The 19,693-nt window shown below is 39.3% G+C and overlaps 1 protein-coding gene across 1 annotated transcript in view; it reads left to right on the top strand.

The window, feature by feature from the left end:
* Trpc5 (transient receptor potential cation channel subfamily C member 5) overlaps window positions 1-19,089 on the top strand; it is a 126,948-nt gene extending 107,859 nt beyond the window's left edge. Inside the window, exons 7-10 of the mRNA XM_028773873.1 lie at window positions 11,882-12,085; window positions 12,336-12,377; window positions 14,419-14,508; window positions 17,045-19,089. Coding sequence (XP_028629706.1) covers window positions 11,882-12,085; window positions 12,336-12,377; window positions 14,419-14,508; window positions 17,045-17,743 — 1,035 coding nt within the window. The 3' untranslated portion in view covers window positions 17,744-19,089. The remainder of the gene's footprint in view (window positions 1-11,881; window positions 12,086-12,335; window positions 12,378-14,418; window positions 14,509-17,044) is intronic.
* Window positions 19,090-19,693: the final 604 nt, after the last annotated feature.

A 19,693-nucleotide genomic window follows, 5' to 3' on the forward strand; every position in this document is an offset into this window, starting at 1 on the left:
ACATACCCAGCCTTCTCTGCTTCCTTTATGCCTTTGGTTTCTTTCACACAATTCTGTTTTCCTTTACTCTCCTTCCCACTTTTCCCTGAATAACAAAGTCTTGATGAGAAACATATGTATCTCAAAATGTCTCCTAATAATTGTGACACAACAGAAATCTTGCAAAGTGGAAAAAAAAGAAAGCATTATAGACTTCTCATTAAAGAATCAACATTTTTTTAAAAAGTTTTATTTATTTTTTATGTGTATAATGAGTAGTATACTGTAGCTGTCTTCAGACACACCAGAAGAGGGCATCGGTTCCCATTACAGATGGTTGTGAGCCACCCTGTGGGTGCTGGGAATTGAACTCAGGACCTCTGAAAGAACAGTGCTCTTAACCGCTGAGCCATCTCTCCAGCCCAGAATCAACAATTATTATAGAAAATTTGAATTAATGGGTTTATAAATCTCTCCACTAACCCCATCCAGTCTCCTTGGCCTGGCTATAAAGAGGATCACCTGGCGGATGTTCTAGGAGATGATGTCATGGGGTTTTGCTCATAAAACCTCATTTATACATGTCACACAGGCAAACTGATTGATGCAGGGATATTTTAGAGCAGAGGGCCTCCATTTTAACTAGAACTCATGTTCTAGAATATTGTAGGCTCATATATATATTTCACTTTATATCCCAATTACTAACCCCTCCCACAGTCTCTGCCCCCTCCCCTTCTTCTCTGTGTATCCACCGACCCAGTCTCTGCAAGGCTAGGTTTTCCAGTTACATGGCTGATTTCAAAATATGCATCTTTTCAACCTTTGTAGACCTAAGGAAGCTTCATGACTAGGGGCTGTCACTTGTTTTCCTCATGTCCCACTGCTTCCTAGGAAAATGGGACACAGAGTAAATACATTTTATGAATTGATAAAAAGAAGCTTTGGGCAATCTGTGATTTATACTTTGTCAACCCTGTTTTAACAAATAGATAACTGGATTTGTATTCGTTACAAGTATTCCACGCATGGAGACCAATGAATTGTTTAATTGAAATAAAATCTGCCTCCCTTGTAGATTTCATGATAATAATGAATAAAGTCCCAGGTTTTAATCTGTGGCATCAATAATACATAAATTATATATATTTAATACAGCACTGTACACTTTGTTAAGCATGCTTACATATGTCTTTGGCAATATAAACAAGCTTCTCGTAAATGTTCATGTCTCAAATTTCATGTGGCAAGTTCATTCCTTACCACAATTGTACATAAGAGCAAGTTAAGTAGAAGTTATTGTCTTCAGTGATGAAGCCACTGGCAAGTTACTCATGCTCCATTGGATAGCTTTACACTCATTTACCCCTAAGTGGCACTAGTTAAATCCAGTTGCTCACGAAGGAAAAAAAAAATACATGAAAGTGGAATGAGAACTTGGTGGAAAGTATGTTGGGGTCCATGAGTTGTCCTGAACACACACACACACACGCTAATACTAATCAATCAGAAACGTAGCTCAGAAATATCTAAGGCTACAACCCTGAACAGCTTTCTCTGTCAGTTTATAAAGGAAAAAAAAGAAAAACACAAAAAACACAGTGAGCTCATTAGCAGGTGCAGGAAATGCTGCACAGTGGTCAGCTCTGACTCAAGCCATTTGGACAGAACAGTTCATATCACCTTTTAATTTGATAGGTCCTACATGAAGCTTTGTGGAATTTCCTAAGATTAACAAACCTCTCTGACTGAAAACAAAATTAACAAACATACCGAACATACAGAACATACAGACCAGTGTGATCTTGCTCTGAGTCAAGTCATTTTTCTGTGTCAATGACTGGCAGGCATATTATAGCAACAATATGAAATACATGGCAGGCATGGAACAAAATGGCTACAGCTATGCTGGGGAGGGGGAAAGACCTCAGCAGGAGGTAGGAGGATGACAAGAGAGAATAGAGGGATGAGTGTCATCAGAATATATGACATATATGTGTGAATATATTAAAGAATAGATCTGTTTTTAAAAATCTCATTTCTGGGCATAATGGCTCACAACTAACCCCAGCTCTAGGAGGGTAAATTGAGGAGAAGGGTGGGTCCAAGGCCATCTTGAGTTATGTATGTATCAAGACGGTCTCTGTAAAAACAACCTAGTGACCATAGCTAGGGAACATGTTTCACCAGTTGTTTCGTGGAGTACAGGCAGAACAGTGGCCGCTTATTAGACCATTGCACCCATTGTCACTATGACTGATGAAGTTTGAAAGGATAAAATAGGCTATCATCGGGCATAAGTGTCAGACTGCAAAAGATGTTGTGGGCAATGAGTGGACACTGAGTTTGAGCTGGAATGCTCTCTGCCCTGATGCTGTGCATCTAGGTACAGGAGGTTCAGTTGGAGTCAATCAAACATTCAAAGTAATCCCAACAGGCTTCAGAATGAACAGTTCATTCTAACCTACCTGCAAATCTCAGACCGAACAGTTTTGCTGAGAGTTGAGGAAAAAAAAGCAACCCTCCCTAGTCTACTGCACACATGTGGTAAGTTAAAGGGTGGAGTCTGGGCTTGCAAGACACTGAGCACTATATTTTTGAACATTCTAGTTTTGTTTTGTTTTCTACGGAACTGAAACCAAAGTGGAAAATTAGCATGGACTACCAGACTGGTAAACTCAGCACCTGAGACACTGACACAGGAAGTTTTCTGTGAATGTGAAACCAGCCGGAGCTATGCATTATGTTCCCAGTCAGCCTGAATTACAGCAACTCCATGAAAGAAAGAAAGAAAGAAAGAAAGAAAGAAAGAAAGAAAGAAAGAAAGAGAGAAGGGAGGGAAGCAAGGGAGGGAGGGAGGGGGGGCAGGAGGGAGGGAGGGAGGAAGGAACGTAGGTATAGATAGGAGAAAGTTAAAATTATAATATCTTTAAAATATATCATTTAAATTACATTTTTACCCTATATGATGCAATGTATACATTTTGGTAAGCTCCACAAATATGCATTTTAACATTTGCTCCACATGATTCTGATGAGCAAAAATACTTAAGACACAACCCTTCCCCCCCCCTCATTTCTACCTAGAGAAAAAGGCGTCCTAATTGAGATTGGCATCCCTTGAGATGACAGAGAAAATGAATATTCTCACTTCTGTTTAGGGTGTGTGTGTCATGATAATTTTTGTTGCTTTTCCATCACGGGGAAACAGAGCTAGTCTTATGTTCAAATAAAGGAAGCAATAGATAATTAGTGTAAAGGATGCCAAAATATCCTTCTGATGAGTTGTCCCTAGGGCCAAAGATTCCTGGGGACAGCCTTTCTCTTTAAGGGTTATTATTAGCTCTGCTCTCCCCAGGTTTGTGTTGTTCTGCCTCCTCTGCATTATCTTAGAAAGTTGTCCAATTGGCTCAGCAAGATGGCTGCTGGCAGGAGATCTGAGGGAATGCATAAGACTGTCAAGAACTCTTAAGAAATTGGCCCCCATAATTTGAAAGAATAATAACCTTGAGCTTGCATTTGTTGAGAAATGTGACATTGAACAGATACCTTCATTCCACAAAGCTCCATGTGCTTACCCGCTGAAGAAGTCAGCAACCTCGGAGGGTGTGTTCTACGGTTAGAGCATGGCTCCATGCAGTGAAAGGAGCTAAAGCAAATAGAAACTCTGGCCTGCTCTGCAGGACACCATGATCTCAAAGACAAAGCAGGGCACACACATGGATTAGAACACACCATCGAAGTTAAAGTGTCGCTGGGTCCACACGAAAGTCCTAAAAGTTTTGAAAAGTTCGAAGGGGAAGGACTACTATTTGTGGTTATGTGGCTGATTTTCAAAAGTCAACATCCATATGCTCCAAAGTTACAGTGGGGTCTGAGAAGGTAAGGCAGAAAGAAGGCATTGGCATCACCAGCAGACACTGGAAGTAAACAAGATGCAATGTATGATTAGTGCACCATATAAGGTGAAAGACTAATCCTGTGCCAATCAACGAAAACCTCTTAGGCATAATATATTAGGAAAGGTTTAAATAAACGTGTTGATGAAAGCCACATGTATAATCCTGCAAATCAATTTACAGCAAGTTGGGAATGAACCACCACCTATGTGCCAGATTATATTATTATATTATATTATATTATATTATATTATATTATATTATATTATATTATATTATATTATATTATTATTATTATTATTATATTATTATTCACATTGTTCACACAGTCATCGGTATACAAATACCTTTTAATCAACCAGTGGCTCATAGCATATGGTTTATCATTTGCTGATATTTAGGACTCAGGGGCTACCCAGCAACCCCTAGCAGTTTTCCTGGCACATGCTTCTTGCTCAATACAGGAACTGAAAACTGACTTGGTGATCATATATGAATTGGTTTATAATAAACAGATGAGGGGGGGAGAAACTAGTGCAAAGATTATTTGCAACAACTTCTTTGCTACTTCCCAACTTCTTTGGCAATTCTCCATGTGAATTTATCAGAGCCCCAAGGGAATGGAATCAGAGTGACAGGAGGGGCTCCTGTGATCTTTTTTTTTTTTTTCAAAATGCTTATAAGTGAATGAGCTAAAATTTGGAACATCAGAAAGCCTCCTGAACTCAAGAGATATTAACTGTGGCTTATAACTTGGCCCATTTCATGTTTGCATACTTTGCCAAAAGCAAATCCATTTCTCCCCAGACCTGTAGCAAATTACTTTTTACAGTTTCTATTTAATTTTGAGATTATCATATAATTACATCATTTCTCCCTTCCCTTTCCCCCCTCCAAACCCTTTGATATAATCCTCCTTGCTCTTTTTTCAAATTCACGGCCTCTTTTTTTTTTTCATTAAGCAAATTGCTTTTTAAAGGACATAGCTGCTTATATTTTCAAACACATACAAAGACCCAGCAGGCTGAGAGTTCTGGATCAGGAGTTTGAGGCCAGCCTAGGGTACAAAGAAACATTTTGTTTTAAACAAACTTTTAAAAAGTAAATAAATTTTTAAAAAGGTAAATACATAAAAATAAAACACATACAAAGAAAAAGCTGAACTCACATAGGAATTACAAACACAGAGAAACAGAAAACAGATGGCTTCTAGATACCACAGTGTCTAGGCAAAGTATATGAGAAACTAGCTGAATGTCCACATCTCCAGAGGAGCCACTGCATCGTTCTTCCTTGTGCTCACAGACATGAGCACACTATTAAAGCTCTCTCCCTCCCTCTTTCCCTCCCTCCCCTCCCCTGGTCTTCAAGGGCACTTGTTTGTGTGTTTTTCCGCATTGAGCACTCTGTCTCCAGGAGCTTCCTTTCTACTTTGTGTCTCCTGTGACTTCTGTATTCTTTTGGCCTGTGTTCACGGACTCCTACCTCATTCTACAGACTATATCTCACTCTCATAGCCCCTTATTTACGTACAGAAAACATTGTAAGTGAGGATCCACACATGAGAGACTGCATGGTTACCTCACTTTTAAGATCATACCCCAGTATGAAGGTTTGTGCCTAGTCTTACTGCATCTTGTTCTGCCATGTCCCGTTGATATCTCTAGGAGGACTTCTCTTTTCTGAAGGGAAATGGAGGAGCAGTGGATCTGGGAGAGAGGGGAGGGGAGGGAAGGGACTGCCAGGAGTGGCAGGAGTGGAAGCTGTAGTTGGGATGTATTGTATGAGAGAATAAATAAGTAAATAAATAATGGAATTTTAAAAATTGCACCCCAAGGTCCATCCATTTGTCAGCAAATTTAATGAAGTTTTTTTTTTATTTTTTTTACAGATGAAAGGCTCTCAGACATTCACCTCATTGATGAATCTAAAGAAACAAAACCATGTATCTCCTTTATATTTGGGGACTGATATCTAAGCTTTATATTATCCGTTTAAACAGTACTTAGTATTGGGTATAAATGATGGACTATGGTAGACAATAATACTCAATTCCTCATTTAAGTATTTCTAATGACATCAGAATGCCATAGTTATTTGTTATGTGTAGCCAACTACATGTTTAAAATTAAATGGTTAAACTCCTTCTGAAGGGAAGAGGTTTCCATCCTTCTCCTTGAATACGTACTTACATTATACATATTTATTGTATTTATTGTATTTATAATTTATAAGTTATTGTATTTATATTTATTATATTTAGAGGCTGTTATTTTTAATTATGCTGCCATTTATTATGACAACTATAAACTAAAATTTAATTTTTATTCCTCCTAATGATAAGGTAGTGTTAAAACTATTCTTAATTTAGCTATCATTCAACTAATTTAAAAGTATTAAAAGAAACACAGATATTATATAAATTTTGATAGCTATTAGACATACAAATTATATTATTTTTGCAAATACATTTCTTAAACATACATGTAGTACTTTTATTCCAACTAGTTATTATATTCATGGATGAATACTGAATAATATTCAGGAAGAGGAGTCAAAATCAACTATATTTTCATTTTAATAAGGTAAATGCTAAGGAATAATTTTCATATCCATATTTTTATAATGTTACTGTCAATTCATTCAGAGTTTTGTATCAAATTGTCATGTAAGAAATTTTTCATAAAATACCATTTTCAAAAGTCTGTCATCTGACAACATGACTGGGTAGGCTTCAAACATTAACGAAGGTAAAAAATCAGGAACCATGTGGGTTTTATTAGTATTACTCTGAAGTATAGCTTGAAATCCGAGATGGCGATACCTCTGGAAGTTCTTTTGTTGTTCCGGATTGTTTTAGCTATCCTGTTTTTTTTCTTTTTCCATATGAAGTTGAATATTATTCTTTCAAGGTCTATCGAAAAAAATGTGGTGTTGAAATTTTGATAGAGACTGTGTTGAATCTGTAGTTTGCTTGGTAAGATAGCCATTTTCGCTGTGTTAATCCCACTGATCCATGAGCATGAGAGATCTTTCCATCTTCTGATTGGGAAGAGTTCAGGACAAGGGAACTGTGGTCTGGATGTAATATATGAGAGAAAAAGAAGTTAAATAAATGCATAGGAATTAGAAACCATCTGAGTTAGAGAAAGGGTTGTTGGGGCTGGGGAGGATGACCCAGTGGGCTTAATCTCCAGCATCCATATAAAAGTCATGATGGTGTGTGTGTGTTTCCCGGAGACAGGAAGATAAAAAAGAGGATCTCTGGGGCTAGTTCAGGCCAGCCAACATAGCCAAATCTGCAAGCTCCAGGGTTAGTCATAATAAATAAGGTGATTGTGGTAGACACCAAACATTGACCTCTATTCTCCACATGCATGCACAAAAGTCCATGTGAAACACACACACATACACAGAGAGAGGGGGGGAGGATTTGTTATCTAGTATTATATATAGTCATTTAGTTTCTTGCTTTATGGAAATGATCCTGTAGCTGGCAGTGTCAGAGATGAAACTCTTGACTACTACCACTTCCTTATGCAATTCTTTTTGAGCATGGACTGGATGTAAAGAACCACTTTGGAGATTACAGTATGGTAACTACAAGTAATAACATTATATTGGATGTTTGGTCCCTGAGAGTACATTCTCAATGTTCTCTCTTAGATATATAAAGTGAGAGATATGTTCATTCGATGAAGTCTTTCATTTAACAGTCCACAGATACATATATCACATGTGCTATACCCCATAAAACTTGCAAGGTTTATTTGTCAATTATACCTTTCAAAAGCTGGGAGATTAAAAAAAAAACTTGCAAGTTTTGGATATGAACATATTGGCTTTTCCTTCTCTCACTCTCACAGTCACAATGCTATGAGCTGCCCCGGAGCATGTGACAGGGAACTGAGAGAAGTGTCCAGTCAATAGCCAGCAAGTAACTAATCCTTCCATCCAACAGATGAGGAGATACTGAATCCTGCCAACAACTCTGCCAGTGGGCAAGGTTAAACCTGTCAACCGTCACTTCCCATCACTGAAATCAAGGTGTTGCTTAAACTTTCTGAAGGCTCTAGCAGAAAATTCATGTTCATTTCTTTTTTTCAGCCTCTGGAAACTTCCTTCCTTCTTTGGTTTATACCACCCTTCCTCCTCCAAGGGCAAGAACGGCTGGCTGAGTCTCTCCTATCATAGCACTTTGGTACCCACCGTCTCCTTCCACTAAAAAGCAATCTTGGCGCTTCTAGATAATCTGAGAAAGAAATCTCTTCATGTTGAGAGTCATCTGAGTAGCAGCCTTAATTTCATAGGCAACTTTAATTACCCCTTTTCTCTGTGTGATAACATATTCACAATTTCCAAAGATTAAACTTGAGCATCTTAAATGTTCTCCCTGCAATTTTGATGATGTGAGGCAATGGGTGTGTTAATGACTTTAGTTAGATAACATTTCACAGTGTGCACACACGCGTCAGAAGATCATGTTGTACTCCAGAAAATTATAGAACCTCTAATTGTTAATTAAACATTTTACAAGCTGATTTTAAGCTGGGCATGGTGGTGATTGCCTTTAATCCCACCACCAAGAGGCAGAGGCAGAAAGATCTCTATGAATTCAAGGCTAGCCTGGTTTATATAGAGTTCCAGGGCAGCCAGGGCTACTTAGTGAGCCCCATCTCAAACAAACAAACAAACAAACAAACAAACAAAGCTGATTTTAAAGAATCTATTACCAGACAAAACATGTTTTTGTTTGTTTTGTTTTGTTTTGTTTTGTTTTGATGGGAGTGCTGGAATTCAGGGCCAGTAGAAGCTAAGTATTACTAAGCTATACTCCCCAAGCCCTGCAAACAGGAACTCTTGTCTAAAATTATTTTAAGATAAAAGTTAATGGGTATGAATCATCAATCACAAACTATCATGGCCCTTGAAGTAAATCTTCACACATCAATGTAGAGGCCCTAAAATTAATTTTCCAATATTTGAAAGTTGCAAATATCATGACATCTTGTTCAAAATGCTGTAGCACCTATACTGTCACCATGAGACAGCTGAGAAGCTTATCATTGGCAATTATGAGCTTAAAGTCATACTCTTTGTCAGACTCCCCTTCTGATCACAAGCATGGCCTTCTCAGATGGTCAAGAATCATTCATTGCATTTGCCAATCATATCATTTTAGTTGGTTTTAAACTCAAAGTCACGCTGCATTTTTGTTAATAGCACAGACCACACAAGCAGTCCACAGTATACGTGAAAAACAACATCCCGGAGGCTGGCTGGAGGAGTGGGATAGGTTTGGGATTCCCTGCCCACATGTTCTCCACGTAGTCCATTTGATCTGTCCAGCAGCTCCTTGGAAAATAGCCATTTAACATTTATTTATTTGTGTGTGTGTGTGTGTGTGTGTACAGTGTGTACAACTGTGCACATGCACACATTCCACAACATTCGTGCACGCGAGTCTGAAGAGAGTTTGTGGTAGTCAGTTCTTTCCTTCCACCATCTGACTCCTAGGACAAGAACTCAATTTGTCAGGCTTGGCAGCAAGCACCTTTATCCAGTGAGCAAGCTCACTAACCCCTTTACAGGTATTTACTTTATGTGAGCTCATTTGTGGAGGAAAGCAGGATGCCTGTTTTTTTAGAGTGGCGCTGAGTGAGAAAATGAAGCCAATTGGGATGACAAAAGTCTGACTGAAAACAGGAAGGAAAATTCGAGGAATGAAATGTCTGTGAGGGCTCTGAAAACTTCAAACATTCCCACAGGTTTAAAAGGCCACGAACATGTACACAAGCCAATAAGGGTGGACAAAGGATTTGAACATAGAAGGTTTACAGATGACCAATGGGCTTATCAGCAGAACATTCAACCTCATTATCCATTTGGGAAATGCCATTGCAAACCAGAGTAAGATCCTGCTACAAACTCCAACAAGCACTGAAGAGGATATAGAAAACTAAAGGCAGTTTATTATGAAGTTACACACAAATTAACATCATGACTTAGTAATATCACTCATAGTGAAGCAAGAGAAACGAAACCTATGCCCACACAGAAGCTCATACATGGTCATAGCAGCTTTATTCATTGTTAAACGCTGAAAACAACTCAGATGTTAACCCAAGGGGTAAATGATTAAACAAACCATCACACAGTCAACTAAAGGAAAACATACCAGCAGTTAAGACTGAATGCACTGATCAATACAGAACCATAGGCAAATCTCAAATGTGTAATGCTCAGTGAAAAAGTTGCAAACTGTATGCTTCTATTTATATGGCATATTATTAGTAAAGGCAAACTATAGGAGCAGAGATAAGAAAGACAGTTGTCAGAGGCTAGATGTTTGATGACAAAGGGGCAACACAAGAGAACTTTGGAGGAGGACAGAACCACTGTACATACTAATTTTGGTAGTGATTATATCACTCCATACAAATATTTCAAGTTCTAAAAAGACTTAATTCAAGATGAGGCTTTGGGTTTGAAGACAATCTGGTCTACAAAGTGAATAGCAGGTCAGTCAGAGTTACACAGCAAGACCCAACTTCAAAAGAATGTTCTAGAAAAGTATAACAATATGCCTGTGATGACAGGCAGTGGTGGTGCATGCCTTTAATCCCAGCACTTGGGAGGCAGAGGCAGGTGGATTTCTGAGTTCGAGGCCACCCTGGCCTACAGAGTGAGTTCCAGGACAGCCAGGGCTATACAAAAAAAAATTTTTTCCAAAAAAAAAAAAAAAAAAAAAAAAAAAAAAAACACCAAAAGAAAAAGAAAAAGGAAAACAATATGCCTGTGTACCTTGTGATGGTATATATGTATCAAACACTTATAATGGGTAAATTTTAGTTTCTGTAAATTATACATCAAAAATTCTTATTGAAAAAGTGCTTTGAGGGGGGTAGGGGCATATACCTTTAATCCCAGCAGACAGGAGGCAGAGGCAGGGGATCTCTAGTTTAAAACCAGCCAGGTCTACAGAGAGAGTTCCTGGACAGCCAGAGCTATACTAACAAACCCTGTCTTGAAAAATAAAAACACATTAAGACAACAAAAAAACCACTGGTGGTGGTACATACCTTAAATCCCAACACTTGGAAGGCAGAGGTGGGTGGATCTCTGAGTTCAAGGCCAGCCTGACTTGTCTACAGAGCAAGTTTCAGGATAGTCAGGGCTATACAGAGAAACCCTGTCTCAGAAAAAAAAAATGCTTTGAATGTCAACACTGTCTCACTAAGACAAGCAAGTAATAGGTGACAGTCAACTTGAGGTTGGTTGTGGAATGCAGTACTGGAGAATTTTGTTTGGGGGGAAAGACAACATACAGATAATTTGCTGCCCCAAAGAAATTATAGAAGAACCTTCTGTTGGAGATGAAAACATGCTCTTTTTCTGCTTGCTAAAGGCAAAAAAGTTAGATTATATGCCATTTTGTTGTGGTATTTATTTAAATAGCCCATGCCATTTTGTTGTGATATTTATTTAAATAGCCATCTACTTACTATTGACTGTCTAGGTTGTTTAAAGTTGTGTATTTTTCTGCAGTCCCCTTCCTCCATGCCTTCCTTCTTCTCCCCTTCTCCCCTTCTTCGTTTTTTTTTTAATTTCTTCTTTCAGTTCTGGTAACTGGACCCAGGGATTCATAATAACATACTATCTAAGCAAGCACTCTACTACTGAGCCACACTGATATCACCTTTTCTTGTATTTTAAGGTAGGATCTTACTATACAGCTCAGGCCAGTCTCAAACTCAGGATCCTCCTGCATCAACTTCCTGAGTAGCTGGGTTTAGAGGCATGCAGCACCAAACCCAATAAGGTTTATTTCTCAAAGTTAATTGCAAGACTGATGAATTTGCATTCATAGGGGATATGTGATTTGAGGTGATATAGCTACTGCCAGGTTGCCCTCTATAGAATCAACTACCGAGGTTAAAATGAGATATAAGTGTATTTCACAGTTTGCTGTCTTACAAACCTTGCACTTGTGTCTTTCATAGGATCATGCTGATATTGAGTGGAAGTTTGCCAGAACAAAGCTCTGGATGAGTTACTTTGATGAAGGTGGCACCTTACCACCTCCTTTCAACATTATCCCCAGCCCCAAATCATTTCTCTATCTTGGCAACTGGTTCAACAACACCTTCTGTCCCAAAAGAGACCCCGATGGAAGACGAAGGAGGCACAACTTGAGAAGCTTCACAGTAAGACCAGTGTGTGTATGTGTGTGTGTGTGTGTGTGTGTGTGTGTGTGTGTGTGTTTCTCTTTACACAAAACTGTTTTCCTCTTTTCCCTTCTTCATGACAGATGCTACCTTAAATATGATCCTGTTATTTGTCAGTCAGGAGCTATGTATCATTCTACAGTCCTAAGATTTACCAAATCATCGAGGTGGGTGAATGGGTAGGGTGCTAGCCAACTGAAATAACCTGTCTTTCCATTTTGAATTACAGGAACGTCATGCTGATAGCCTGATCCAAAATCAACATTATCAGGTACCACTTACCCATTGGGGCTAAACACAATAGCTCTTGGCCAGTCCTGTGGAGTAGAAGGAAACTCGGTTCCAGCTATGTCTGGACTTAACTTCTGTAGGGGCTCTGGCAAGATGAAATCATCTGCTCTATAACCCTGTCTGGAGCCCTTTAACTCAGCCTCATCTGGATCTGAGCCATCCATACCTTACAAGACTATCTTCGTTGAGATGAAGCAGTGGATATGTAGTTGCTCAGTAAATGAGTACCTATTGTACATCATACCCATTAGAGAAACCACTGTGGATGAACAAGACAAAATCTTCGTACCTCTTAGAAGCGTATTATCAGGGATGGAGGATTATACGTCATTAAAATTATCAAATCTAAGTGATTAGAAGGGTAAAACTTGCTGTGAACAAAATGTACACAGAGCAATGGGAATATATAATAAATAGGGAATATAGAACAAGAGGAAGTTATTAGTTATGTCAATGAAGGGCTTTCTAAATTATAAACATGACATTAAACAAAGGAGCAGAGATGTGCTTCTTATGCGATCAGCCAGAAGACAGCCAAGCACACAAATATGGGAGATATTTATTGAAAGTAACCTTTGAGCCGGGCGGTGGTGGCGCAGGCCTTTAATCCCAGCACTTGGGAGGCAGAGGCAGGTGAATTTCTGAGTTCGAGGCCAGCCTGGTCTACAGAGTGAGTTCCAGGACAGCTAGGGCTACCCAGAGAAACCCTGTCTCGAAAAGAAAGAAAGAAAGAGAGAGAGAGAGAGAGAGAGAGAGAGAGAGAGAGAGAGAGAGAGAAAACCTTTGAAAAATCACAGATAAAAAAAACTATATTTAATCTTCTGGATCAAAGAAAATGCAGAGGAGGAAACGTAACTCAGTTGGTAGAGTGCTTGCCTACCATACCTAAAGCCCTGGGTTTGATCCCCAACACTACATAAACTGAGTGAGGTGGAGGACAGAGGATCAGAAGTTCAAGGTTATCCTCAACTATGGAAAGTTCAAAGGCCAACTTGAGATGTTGCCTCAAGAAACCCAGGTAGAAAAATATTCTATAATGTTTAAAGGACCCTTATTCCAAAAATGGGTTCTATAATTTCATACAGTGTTTCACAGGTAACTCTTCTCTCACTATACCTATCCTCAACTCTAATAATTCAAAAAAAATGATGAAGCCTAGGCAAAATCCATCACCTTTTTTTTCCCACTTCAAATCTCACAACAAAATGAAGAAACAAACAAACAACAACAACAACAAAAAACATTTCCTGGGCATCTCAGCGACTTCTCAAAGTTCTTCAAGTAGTAGAAGTACAAACTACAGCATCCCTCACTGGCAATATAGGCTTTACAATCAGCCTTAAGTAGAACTAAAATCTAATGTCTACATTTACCAACGGTGTGACCTTGAAGGAGCCAGTTAACACCACTGAGCCTCAGCCCCTTTATCTGCAAACCAGGAATAATGGGAACAGTTAAATTACAGGGTTGGGAAAATTCAGTGTAGGTGATGCCTGGCATACTGCCTGACTTGTTGCAGTAAGTGGTAGCTATCAGCAGCAGCAGCCTTGCAACCATGTGTATTGCAGTCTCCCTGAGGCGAAAAGAGGCCTTTCCTATAAAGGTGAAGTGTTGATTCTATGAAAAATATCCTGATTATAAAAGTGCTAGCCCACTTAGTGACTCTCCAGTTCATGAAGAGAAAAATACCTTACTTTACTAAAAATATTAATATTTAATCCATCCCTGAGGAATGGATATTGAACAAGCATTCAGGGACCCTTGTACTCTTGTCATACATGCATACATGTGTACACATACACACACTGAATACAACAACATATACTTGAGTGAAAAATTCTTCCTTTGGGGTAAGGTTAATAGTACTGGTGCCCTCTGGCACCAAAATTCAGAGATGCGATGACTTATTAACCCAATGATTTCCTACTGCAAAGATGACCTAGACCAGTTTTCTAAGATCCTTATTAACCTGATAGCCTGAAAAGAAAACTGAATATCTCTTCATGGTTTTTCAATTCTAGGAAGTTATCAGAAATTTAGTCAAGAGATACGTGGCTGCAATGATAAGAAACTCAAAAACAAATGAGGGCCTAACAGAAGAAAATTTTAAGGTAATTTAATCATGAAGTGGGTAAATCTCTTAATATCTGTCTGTCTGCCTGCCTGTCTATCACCTCCAACACACACACACTCTGCAAGTGTTTTCCCCTGTCCACAGAGCTGCAGTCAAGCCCTAATTTCTCATTTCTTGGTATAATTTAATCTTCATAGAGTCTGAGAATTCTAATTATAGAATTCCATTTTCCTATACAATTCGTGGTATTTTTTTTTTAACAATTTGTTTTAGTTGGGCCGTGGTGGTGCACACCTTTAATCCCAGCACTCAGGAGGCAGAGGCAGACAGATCTCTGAGTTCAAAGGCAGCCTGATCTACAGAATGAGTTCCAGGCCAGGGCTATACAAAGAACCCCTGTCTCAAAAATAAAAGGCCTTTAAAATTATTCTTTTAAAATTAATTTTTGAAAAATATGACTTTCTCGAAAAAAAGAAAAGAAAAATATGAGTTTCTTTTTATATGGGTGCTTTGCCTGGATGTTTATTGCCTGTGGGTGTCAGGGCCCCCTGGTAGTGGAGTTACAGATAGTTGTAAGCCACCACTGTGCGGGTAGTGAGAGCTGAACCCAGTTTCTCTAGAAGAGCACAGCTCTTAACCACTGTGCCATTGCTTCATCCCCTGCCACCCTTATCCTGTCATCTAGTAGGTGGACAGATGGATTTTCCTTTTCTTTAAAAAAAAAAAGCTTGTAATTGAAATAAAATTATATTCTTTTCCCTCATATCTCTCCCATATCCCCCCACTCACAAGTTGTTAACTTCTTTTCCCTTGATTTATAGTTTCACACGGGTGTGCACATGTGTCCACATGCAATCATGTGTATGTGCAAATATATGTAAATCCAACTTGTTTGAGTCTGCTTTTGCTGTTTGTGTGTATACAGTTTCAGAGCTGACCACTCTGCTGCACTGGACAACCAGTGGGGTGGGGGGCAGGAAGGGGGGATGACTCATCCCCAGAAGAGGTAAAATGCCTTCTTCCAGCAGCCACTGTTGTCTGTGGTTCTTTGTCTCAGCTTGACAGGCTTTTATGAATATCCATCACAGTTCTCCAAACAAAATGAAGCCGTCCTATATATTCTTTCTTTTGATATTCACAGTGTGAGGATGACATGCTGAACTGATACAGCAAGAACGCATGGTAAGGGATAGGTCAGCAAACAGGAAATGCCTGGAGACCTAAAGGCCTTCTCTTAAAGATGGGAGAGTAAGGACCAAAAGATGTATTATTAAATTTCAATTCTTAAACTACTATTAAATAGTAGAATTTTCTTAACATTGGTATCAAGCTAAAAGAGTGATTCTCATGCAGGGGCAGTTACATCCTTAGGGTACCTTTGGGTATCTGGAAATGTTTTAAGTTGTCATACTGGCATCTAGTGGGTACAGAGAGAGTTGCTACTAGCCATCCCACAATTAACAAGATAGCTTTACAACAGAAAGAACTATCCTGCCTGATATATAGAACCTAGAACAAAAAAACCCATTCCAGGATGTATGATTCATGAACACAGACACACAATAACATGCTCCTGTAAGGCACACTGGAATTCTACTACTTAATCCACAGACAGAACTTATCTGTTGAAGACTGATGTCCCAATCGCTTAGCTAAGTTATTACTGTGGGTCAGTCCAGGAGAATAGGGAGCACTCAGGGGTAGAGGGAGTTGGGAAAAATAAAAAATGGAGAGTCAGAGAGGTTCCAGGTACAGAAAATCCCTGTAGTACATAATATGGCATTTATAGTGTTTCCTAAGACAGTGACATTACTAAGATGTTTTAAGCAGGAGGAGGACATGATCTGCTTTAAGCTTTGGAAAGATGATTTATAAAGGAACAAGTCAGTGGTACCCAAGCAACTGGACAGAAGGCAATTCATATACATTTGTATGACTGCTCCCCCGACTCCCCGCCCCATCCCAAAGCAGCATCCTCATCACCTGATACTTCATTTCTTCAGTTTCCTTCCTGGAGCCTAAAAGTCTTTGCTTCTTCGGTTGTCCTTTAACTTAGAGATACTCATAAGAGCAAGTATTCTAATAGCTTAACTGTCAATTACCACTTTATTTTTAAAATTTTGTGTGTATGGGTGCTTTGCCTATATGCATATTTACCTACATATATGTATGTGTACCACCTGTGTGCCTGGTGTAGGTAGAGGCCAAAACAGGGTGTCGGGTCCCCGGAACTAGAATTACAGTGGTGAGATGCAACATGGGTGCTGGGAATTGAACCCAGCTCATCTGGGCAATCAGCAAGTGAGTGCTCTTAAGTACTAAGCTATTTCTCCAGCCCACTTTACTAGGTATTAGTTCATGTTCTTGTCCAGAGGTTCTGAAATCAACCTTACCCACTGTGCAATTTTTCCACTTGTGACAGAATAGTCTTTCTGTGCTTGACTAATGGAAGATTTAAAAAGTATAATGTGTGCCTTATGATTTATTACCACGTACAACTTAGCCTATGCAAAATTCTGAGTGTCTTCCTTAAACTACTTTTCTGATAAAAGATGTCTCCTCTCTCTTGCTAGGAATTAAAGCAGGACATTTCCAGCTTTCGATATGAAGTACTTGACCTCTTGGGAAATAGAAAACATCCAAGAAGAAGCTTTTCCACTAGCAGCGCTGAATTCTCTCAAAGGGATGATACCAATGATGGCAGTGGCGGGGCTCGGGCCAAATCTAAGAGTGTCTCTTTCAATTTAGGCTGCAAGAAAAAGGCCTGCCATGGAGGTCCTCTCATCAGAACCATGCCAAGAGCTAGTGGCACCCAAGGAAAGCCAAAAGCCGAGTCATCAAGCAAACGGTCCTTCATGGGCCCCTCTTTCAAGAAACTGGGTCTCTTCTTCTCCTCCAAGTTTAATGGTCAGACATCTGAACCTCCTTCGGAGCCGATGTACACAATCTCTGATGGCATTGCACAGCAGCATTATATGTGGCAAGACATCAGATATTCTCAGATGGAGAAAGGGAAGGCAGAGGCCTGTTCTCAAAGTGAAATGAACCTCAGTGATGTAGAGTTAGGTGAAATCCGGGGTGCTGCCGCTCGGAGCAGCGAATGCCCCCTAGCCTGTTCCAGCTCTCTTCACTGTGCGTCTGGCATCTGCTCCTCAAATTCGAAACTTTTAGACTCATCAGAGGACGTATTTGAAACTTGGGGAGAGGCTTGTGACTTGCTCATGCACAAATGGGGTGATGGACAGGAAGAACAAGTTACAACTCGGCTCTAAGTCAAATCCCCTAAGTCATCTACTCTGGAATTCAAGAGAATATTTGTAATTTCCTTGTTCAAAGAGGTGACCCCAAATATGGTTCCCTCCCTGTCCCCCCTCCAAGGAGTGAAACTCCTATTTACTTTCAGTCTTTTCTAGCCACATTCTTCATGTTTTGTTTCACTGTTACTATCATTTGCCTTTTTATATCTAATAAATATTAAATCCATCTCAAAAGCAACTGTAGGGGTACTGCCCCTAATGAGCAGAGGTGCGGTCGGGTGCTTAACCCCTTTGCTTTGCTTTATTCACCCTTGCCTCCTTGAAGCTCCAGGTGCCACTTTGCTACTACCATAGCTGCCGCATAGATTCCTGACTTGCCTCAGGATCTCACACCCATCTCCCCACAGAGCTGAGGGATATGGTCAGCAGTCCCCACCAGCTATCAGATAAGGCAAATCAACCTGCCTGTCTTCGTTGCTCTTCAGTGCTACACGCTGCCCATGCTGGTTTCATGAACAGCATTAAAGGGAGACTAGACTCCAAAGAATTGTCAGCTTGTGGTTTCTAGGTAGAACTGGCCTTTCTGTTCTGTTTTTAAACACTACAACTTCAAATTGTGGGGACTGTTGAGGCTTTGTTTCGTAAATCTGTGTTAGTTTCTTAATGTGTGGCAATGAGATATTTACTGTACAGTGTGTACCACATCTAATAAGTTAGCTAATCTCCTTTCCTGTGTTTGTATGTTTCAGTTAGCTTACCATACCTTGAAATTTGAGAGTATCAAAATTAGTATTTAGGATGTGTACTTTTTTCAAAAAGAAAACTGTTTTACTGTACTTTAGCCAATAGTTACATCTCATACATTGGCAAGAAAAAAATAATTAGCTGGTATATTTATAGGGTCCTATCTACTGTGGATAGTTTTAATCATCATTGATATAAAAGCATTTCTAAGATTAAAGACTGGATTTGAAATATTTTTATCAGAAAAAATGACATTTTACTGAGGTGTTGAAATTTGGGGGGAAAATGCACCTCAATTTAATGAATTGCTTTCTGGAAAGAAAACCCAACAGATACAAATTTAGGTTCAGATAACCTAACTCGGGTTGCAGCTGTGGTATCTACTGGGGATAGTGGAAACTGTAGGTGTAAACTCTTGGATATGTAACAGAATAATCCTAGTGGATTTATACAACTATACTTGTCGTCTAAGTTCTGCCTTCAAAGAAAGCTGCATTTATACAGTCAAATTCTTTCCCGTAGGCAAGGAGTACGTTAAAAATGAAGCTAGTGTGCATATGGTAATTAGAACTGAGAACCACCACACAACAGCTGAGGAAACATGGGTTTACCAACATGTGTTTGGCTTGTAGAGATTAACAGTGTACATGGCAGAAAAGTTACAAAGGTTGTCGAGCACTGCCTGGTCTTTTTAAAGGTCACTACCATCAAGGACTCCTTCATGTTCTTACATGTGATGTCTGCTGGAGGGGATTCGAGGATCTGTTAAACAATGTAAGTATGTCTGTAAGCTTGCTTCTGACAGTGTAGTTTATATCAAACTGATTTTCTATCTCTATCACTAGCCTTGGTGAATGATGGGAAAAGTGTTTCATTTGGAGATGAGCCAAATTAGGGGCAAGGGAAGCAGGAAATGCTGCTGGATACAACTCAGATACTCAGAAAAAGGAATTAGGAGAGTATGATCCATCAGCATCCATTTGGTTGGCAAGGGTTTGTTCCAAAATAATCTTAGTCTTATCTGAAGTGCTCATTTATTCAAATCCAACTGCTGCCCTACTTTACTACGAGCAACTATCACAAATAGCTCTGACACAAAGACAGCTCACTTTTCTAAAGGGAAGAGTTCTAAAGTACAATTTCAACTTTTCCAACTGTAAATTTTATTCTTAATAATAAATGACCCTTCAACCCAGTGATGGTGGCACACACCTTTAATCC

This window comes from Grammomys surdaster, unplaced genomic scaffold, assembly GCF_004785775.1.
Source record: "Grammomys surdaster isolate TR1022 unplaced genomic scaffold, NIH_TR_1.0 236, whole genome shotgun sequence".
Lineage (NCBI taxonomy): Eukaryota > Metazoa > Chordata > Mammalia > Rodentia > Muridae > Grammomys > Grammomys surdaster.